The sequence below is a fragment of the Artemia franciscana genome, chromosome 16, assembly GCF_032884065.1.
Source record: "Artemia franciscana chromosome 16, ASM3288406v1, whole genome shotgun sequence".
NCBI lineage: Eukaryota > Metazoa > Arthropoda > Branchiopoda > Anostraca > Artemiidae > Artemia > Artemia franciscana.
The window spans coordinates 32,528,034-32,535,756 of record NC_088878.1 but is presented as its reverse complement, the minus strand read 5'-3'; the positions used below and the strand labels follow the sequence as shown (position 1 = coordinate 32,535,756).

The window sequence follows — 7,723 nt, the reverse complement described above, 5'->3', positions numbered from 1 at the left end:
TGTTGAACTAAATCAAAACAAACTATGAGCATGTGGACTTTCAAAAAGGTGACAAAGCAACATCTGAAGAAGAAGCTAATTAGACCTTTAAGGGTACGTTGTGCCGGATTTTAACTAGCCAGAAGGCATTATGTGCATACTATTAATACTACCACTACAATTACTGTAACTAATGAAGATAAGCTTATTAAGGGGAAACTTTATTAAGGGAAAACGCTTAGGGAAAGTTTCAATTAGATGAAAAAAATAAATGCATTCAGATTTTCAAAGGAGCATATAAGCAATATCATAGGCAGCGACGCTCTATAATAGCTAGAAATATTATTGAAACTTTTAAAAGAGCTAATTCGATTCAAGATAAAAGTTCTAGTGCCTTTTTTAAGGATAAGAAGAAATTCAAGGGCGAGCATTCCTCCTCTCAACCCTATTCATTTTTCAAACACATCCAATCAGGATTTTGAGGCAGCCGTTTTGTTCAGCATAGTAGAAACGTCCAGCAGCAATGTCTCTAGAAATATCAGGTATGTCAATCACCCACAATAGATACATTTTTGGGAATGATATTGTTTTATATTCAACTTGAGGAAGTATAAACTTAAATTAAACAATACTATTTGTATCAGGATTAAAAATTGTTGAAAAAGTTTCTCCAACATATGAATAGCAAGCCAAACTATGGATAAATTATGGAGAAATTATGGAGAAATTATGTGGAAATTAAATAAATAAAAATTAGTTTTCTCAACTGAAATATAGGAGCAACATTAAGACTTAAAACAAACAGAAATTATTAAGTATATGAGGGGGTTTGTTCGCCCCTTGTTAATACCTTGCTCTTAACGCTAAAGTTCAAATTTTGTTCCCAGTTCTTTAAGAATGGCCCCTGAATCACAAAGGCCGTTTAATTAGAATAAATAGTCCTTTCGAAAGTACTAAAAAAAACTTTAGCGTAAAGAGCCAGATAATGACGAGGGGTGAACCCTCTCATATACGTAATAATTTCTGTTCGTTTTGAATTTTAATGTTGCTCCTTACTTTTAGTTGAAAAAACTTGTTTTTCTTTATTTAATTTCTGATCGTTTTTTAAATAATGTCAGGAAATCCAGTGCCCCCTTCATGAAAAGTTCCTTTTTCCCATGAAAATTCTTCCATGGAAAGATTCTCCAGCCTAACCTCCTCCCCCGACCCGTCCCCAAGAAAAACTTCTCCCTGAAAAAATCTGTATACTTCCCAATAACATTACTATTTGTAAACAATAGACAAAGTTTATAGCTTGCAGCCCTTCCCCTAGGGACTTTGGGGGATTAAGTCATCTTCAAAGGTATAGTTATTTGATAGTTCGAATATGCTGAACAAAATGACTATCTCAAAATTCTGATCAGGTTACTTCGGGAAAAATAATTAGCGTGGGAGGGGGCCTTGTTGCCCTCTAATTTTTTGGTCACTTACAAAGGGCACTAGAGCTTTTAATTTATATTCAAATGATCCCTCTTGCAATAATCTAGCACCACTGGGTCGATATGATCACCCCTGAAAAAACCCAAAATAAACACGCATTCGTGATCTTTCTTCTGGCAAAAAATACAAAATTTCACGTTTTTGCAGATAGAAATTTGAAACCTCTGCAGTAGGGTTTTCTGATACTCTTTGACGTTGTGATTTTCATTAAGATTCTATGACTTTTAGGGGATGTTTCCCCCTTTTTTCAAAAATAATGCAAATTTTCTCAGGTTCGCAACTTTTGATGAGTAATATTAAACTTAATGAAACTTGTATATTTGAACTCATCATTAAAATACAATTCGTTTGATGTACCTATTGGTATCAAAATTTCAATTTTACAGTTTCGGTTACTATTGAGCCAGGTTGCTCCTTACTTACAATTCGTTAGAACGAAAGTTTTGATTAAATAAAAAAAATCATTTTTTTTCAACTGAAAGTGAGGAGTAACATTAAAACTTATAACGAACAGAAATTATCATATATACGAAGGGGGTTGCCCCCTCTTCTACATCTCGCTCTTTGCGCTAAAGTTTTTTAGTACTTTTAAAAGAGCTTCTTGTTGTTCGAATTAAACGACTCTTGTGTTTCAGGAGTCTTCCTTAAAGAATTGGGACAGAATTCTAACTTCATCGTAAAGAGTGAGGTGTTGAGCAGAGGGAAACCCCCTTCATATACGCAATAATTTTTCTTTTAAGTTTTAGTGTTAATCCTTACTTACAGTTGAAAAAACTTGGTTTTTATGTAATTTCTGGTTATTTTCAATATTGCCAGCAACTCTGGCCCCTCCCTACGGAAATATCCTCTAGACAATTCAATCCTGGTGAAAATTCACCCCGGACAACTACCCTTGATATCTCCACGCGTAAAATTGAGATGGAAAAGAGAAAACGAGACATAAAAAAATCGTAAAATTTGCCCTGACAAACTCACCTGCTTCCCACGAAAAACTCCCCCGTGGAACTCCTCCCCCCCCCATACCTGAAAATGTATGCATAGTTCCCAATAACAAATCTATGCGTAAACAATGGACACATTATGTAACTTAAAGATCTTTTTCTGGGGCTGAGGGGGGGGGGTGTCATGTTATATCCAAAGACATAGTTATTGGGCCTTACGGCTATGATGAGCAAAATGGTTTCTAAAAATTTTGATCGAATAATTTTTGGGAAAAGGGCTGCGGATGGGACCTAGTTACCATCTAATCTTGTTGGTAACTAAGTGCACTAGAACTTTACATTTCCGTTTGAAGGAGTCTTTTGCGATAATCTAGCACCTCTGGGTCGATACGATCACCCCTGGGGAAAAAACGAATAAACACACATCCGTGATCTTTTCTTCTGGCAAAAAATTCCACATGTTTAGAGATAGGAGGTTGAAACCTCTGAAATAAGGTTCTCTGATACGCTGAATCTGATAATGTGATTTTTTATAAAGATTCCTCGACTTATAGTAGGCGTTTCCCCCTTTTTCAAAAATCAGGCAAATTTTCTCAGGCTCATAGTCTTTGATACTAAACTTAATAAAACTCATATATTTGGAATCAGCATAATAAGCTGATTCTTTTGATATATCTATCAGAATCAAAATTCCGTTTTTTAGAGTTTCGGTTACTATTGAGCCGCGTCGCTCCTTACTTACAGTTCGTTACCACGAAATGTTTGAAAAATTGATAAGATACAAAACATTATTTTTTCTCCGCAATAAAAACGAACAGAAATTAATTTAAAAAAAACTTTTCCACAAAACAAAAAGTTTTTCAAAGAAAAGTGAACCGAGTCAAACTCAAAACGAGAAAAAATTAACATTGTAGGGCTGACAACCCCCCTGCCTTCTCAAGACCAGAATATAATTTGCACTTTGCTGAAAACAAAATAAATTTTAAATGCTTTCCTTTTTTAATTTAACGAATAAATAATTATTAAAAAACTAAGGAATAAACATCAGTGTATGTATATTAAACTGACAACACACGGTCATTTTTTTTTCATTAAAATGCAAATTGTATCTTGGTCTTGAGAAGGCTTGGAGGTTGTCAGCCCTACTGATGTTAATTTTTGCTTGTTTTGAGCTTGGCTCGGTTACTTATTGTAGTTTCTGTTTTTTAGTTTCATTTATTTTTTGATGATGATTTGCCGTGGTTTCACGCTTGGAAGGTTATTTGACTTTATTTCTCCTCATTTTTGCTTATTGGAGCTCTTTACTTTTCTTTGAAAATCTTGTTTTGTGGAAAAAGTTTTTTGGATTAAAAAAAAAGATAAATACACATTTTTCAAATACACTTTTTAGTACTGGACTTAAGAGTTATTCCGCTGATTGAAGTGAATTTGCTTTTAAGTACAAAAAATTCAATATAGAAATACATTCAAATAGCTAATTTGTCAATTTGTCAAGATATTTAATTACGAATTAGTGCATAATTAAAGAATGCACAAAAACCGCTACACTGCATAAGCGTGTCCTTTAGTCAGTGGCTGAATCTTGAAAAATGGTATAACTAATTATGTAATTGTGAAACCGGCTTAATGCAATTAGTTTAATATTTTGGACATCTCATGGTTAGTGAGTTCTGTCACACTTTGGTTTGATTTGGGCCGAAATATGTTCTTTGGCCCATAATTTCAGGAAGTAGTAGATTGATGGAGTGTATGTTTTATGGCTTTTTAAATGGGACCATAGGATTTACAAAAATTAATATAAAGAAGCCTTTTTTTTGTCGTCAGTGCCTCGACGCATTGATTGAAAATCGGACCCCACCCCCTTAAAAATTTCCTGGGGGACGTGAGCCTTAACTGTTCAAAATAAAATTTCAGGTAGACACTTCATAATTTTTTTCAAGGGGGTAGGGTTTTTTGAAAAATAAAAATTTGGAGGAATGCTCCATCCCTCCGTGTGCCAGTAAGTAAACGTGTAGCTGTAATATTGATTTTTATTTCGTAGCATATCAAATAGCATATCAACCTCGAGCTGCCCTCCTTCTTGCTGCTGGCGTGGAAGGGGCGAAAAGCAAAATTTATGAAAATGGCTTATATAATAAAAGACACTTTGAAGGTACATGCAAGTAGAAAGATGAGCATGTTACACGTAAAGACAGAGTCAAACAATGATAATCATTATTATTTGTCGGAATGTCTAAAGTCACCTCCAACCTCTAGCTTTACACATGTCGAGGTGCCACTTGGTGTTTCTGATGCATGATCGTTCACGGGGGGATTATAGGAGTTGTTGTAAATTATTAAATACTAACCGTTAAATTTCGCTATGGTTGTTTTGTTTGTGTTCGTTGGTGTGGTTGGTTGTATGGTTTTATGTTTGTATCCAAAACCCGAACATACCGAGTGGATCTTTGTCAAATGGCGTATTTCCCTCAGAATGGGTATTTGACAGTTTCTCATCTACATTTTTCCATTCAATTCCACTCATTTCCAATGTTAAAATAACAATTATCACTGGCCGGCATGATTTTTCATAAGGAACGTGAATAGTATATCCAGTACATTCTTATATCATGAATTCAGAAATGTTATCAGAATTTTCCGATCAGGCGTGGTTTTTTACCTAATTTGTATTTAAGCAAATGTATTTGTAATATCGTATTGATACACCATACAGACTTTGCTAGTTTATTCATGTTTGGACATAATTAAACCCGTTAATCTTAATTTCTAGTCCCTCTAAGTTCTATATCTTACACTAATTAATTACTCTCACGTTGATTTTTAAATTTACTTTTTTTCTATGAAAAACTATAGTTTTTTAATTGTCTATTTCAGCTGGTCGTTTTGTATCGAATAGGTACATATTCTGGTTTTTGTTTAGGGTAAAATGCACTGTAAGATAACATCAAACCATTTGGCTATGTTAGGTCTATATTTCTGCCAGGCTTTATTTTGGCCCTATTTGAGCCAAAATAATCTTTACGGCACAAAATCAACAAAAACGATATTTTTTTATTCGATGTGATCCCATTCTGTATAAAATTGGTATCACAACTCCCAATTCCCATAGACAAGCATTAATCCGATCTTCTATGGCCTCTGAATCAGTAAAACACACATCAGGGACTTTGGTGCTAGACTGAGTGGGTTACACTCTTGTGCACCCTTTGAGTGGCGGTAAACCTCCTTGTAGAAAGAACTCTCCCTCTTAAGTTCTATTGATATAACCCAAAATATATCAATCATTTAAGGGGTTATCCAGGATTTTTTTTTGGGGGGGAGGGGAGTTACAAATGTTTTTTACAAAACGCAAATTCATTTTTGTGCATACGTTTTTACGAGTCTAACAAAAAATTTGGGGGTGGGAGGAGGTTCAGTCCTGGTAGCCCTTCTTCTCTGAATATGGACTTGCAATCACATGGAATTGCATTTTACAAAAAGCATGTAATTTGTTTATTTTAAAATCTTTACAAGCAAAAGAAACTATGATTCACTCTTAACGGGCCTGTCAAGAGTTTGTAAAGGCTTACATAATTGTTTTGGAGGGAACAGAAATACAAAGAAGAAAAGAAATAGCTTCAGACAGGTGTGTATGGTCATATTCAGCCATGAGTCCTCTCCTAAACCTAGAATTTTACGATTTTCTCTACAATTTCTTATTTTACCCTTATAATTCGCCAATTTTTCGGCAGTTTTTGTCCCCTTCCCTTTAAGATGTTTAATCTCCAAAATATATTCCAGTATGAAGCCTTTAGAATCATGAAATTTAGAATTTTTAGGATATATTGACCTCCCCCCTTCCTTGTGCACATATAACCTTAAAGGACCCAACTTTAGCTCTAGATAGATCTCATTAATCTAACTAATCTCCAACTCTCGAGAGCCAATTCCTGATTTTTAGTGTTTCTTTGGCAACACAATTTTTTTCTCAATCAAATGGAGCTACGGCTTACTTAAAGAGATAGCCACAATTTTTCCTATTGGTCACCTCCAAGGATATTCTATCGATCAGCGACGTCAGAGCCTAGAGATAGAACACTTCCTCTGTTAGTAAGCTAAGCGTTGGAAATCAACTAAAAATATTGCTATGTTTTTGGAACTGGAAATGTGACAATATTTTTTAGAAATAGCTTAGAAATATAGATGTATTATTTGTGGTTTGGAACTATACATGCTTTAATCGCTTGCGTTGTTTGTAATGATAGATACAGGATAGGCTTCAAGCCAGGGCAAGCTTTTGAGGGTAAGTATTTTTATTGTTCAATATACTTTTACTTGTTTGATTGTTTGGAGATAATACATTTTTAAGCCTTGCAGACAAGGGTGTATCTAAGATCTTGTTAAGGGGGATACAAAAATACTTCACAATACATAACAAGAATTCTTTTATAATCATTTTTGTTACTTATTATATGTCAGACCAAAATTTCAGGAGGGAACGTCAAACCCAGTACCCCTCCCCCCAACTCCCTGGATGCAGTGTTGCCTGCAGCATCTAAGATCACAAAACTAAACAGAAATAAGCCCACTGTGCCATTGCAGGGCTTTGGATTGCCCGAATTCGATCAAATATAATTGCAGGGGTTATGAGGATTGCATTAACTTTCAGGAAGGATGAGCTTGCATATTATTTTTCAGGGGATTGGGAGCCATTCTGTTTTTGCTAGAAGCTGCTGCCAATTTTTTTTTAGATTCAATAAAGTTTTTTTTATGACATTTTCAACTATTTGCAAACTTTTAATGTCCAACTAGAGATAGGATCAAAGTCTCCCTCTGCTGTTGCTCTTGGTACTATTCATTCCGATTAATATTGTAGCTTTTTCTTTAAAGGTATATATTTATGTAGAAAAAAATGTAAAATAAATTACCACATAAGCTGATGCTAAAAGGCATACAACCAAGCCTATCTGGGGGAACTATCCAGCGTGGAGCATACAAAGGATCTACCGTGTTTGTTAACAGACTAATAGTTTAGACATAAATAGTCTAATAAGATATAGATAATTTAAAAGTAGCTAAATATCTTTTACCCCTGTGTTATAATTCTGTTTTCTTCCATAAATACCCATCAGACATTAAAATATAGACCACGAGCCCCATCTTAAGCTAATGGTTGCATATGCATGAAATAAAATATAAAGATCTAAAACATATCAAAATATATAAGAAATAAAGAAATAAAAATTATAAGAAATAAAAAATAAGTACATAAATAAAATATAAGTATAAAATAAAACATAAGTATCAAAAAAATATCGAAAACATACAAGAAATAAAGAAATAAA

The 7,723-nt window shown here is 34.1% G+C and overlaps 1 protein-coding gene across 2 annotated transcripts in view; it reads left to right on the top strand.

The window, feature by feature from the left end:
• Positions 1 to 400: 400 nt before the first annotated feature.
• The window catches only part of LOC136037349 (protein cab-1-like), a 159,030-nt gene continuing 151,707 nt past the window's right edge, over positions 401 to 7,723 (top strand). Inside the window, exon 1 of one of the 2 annotated variants that reach the window (XM_065720026.1) lies at positions 401 to 521. In XM_065720026.1, the coding sequence (XP_065576098.1) occupies positions 503 to 521 (19 nt within the window). In that variant the 5' untranslated portion in view covers positions 401 to 502. Of the gene's footprint in view, positions 522 to 6,476; positions 6,682 to 7,723 lie in introns of those variants that run through there. The other variant, XM_065720025.1, reaches the window with a different exon arrangement.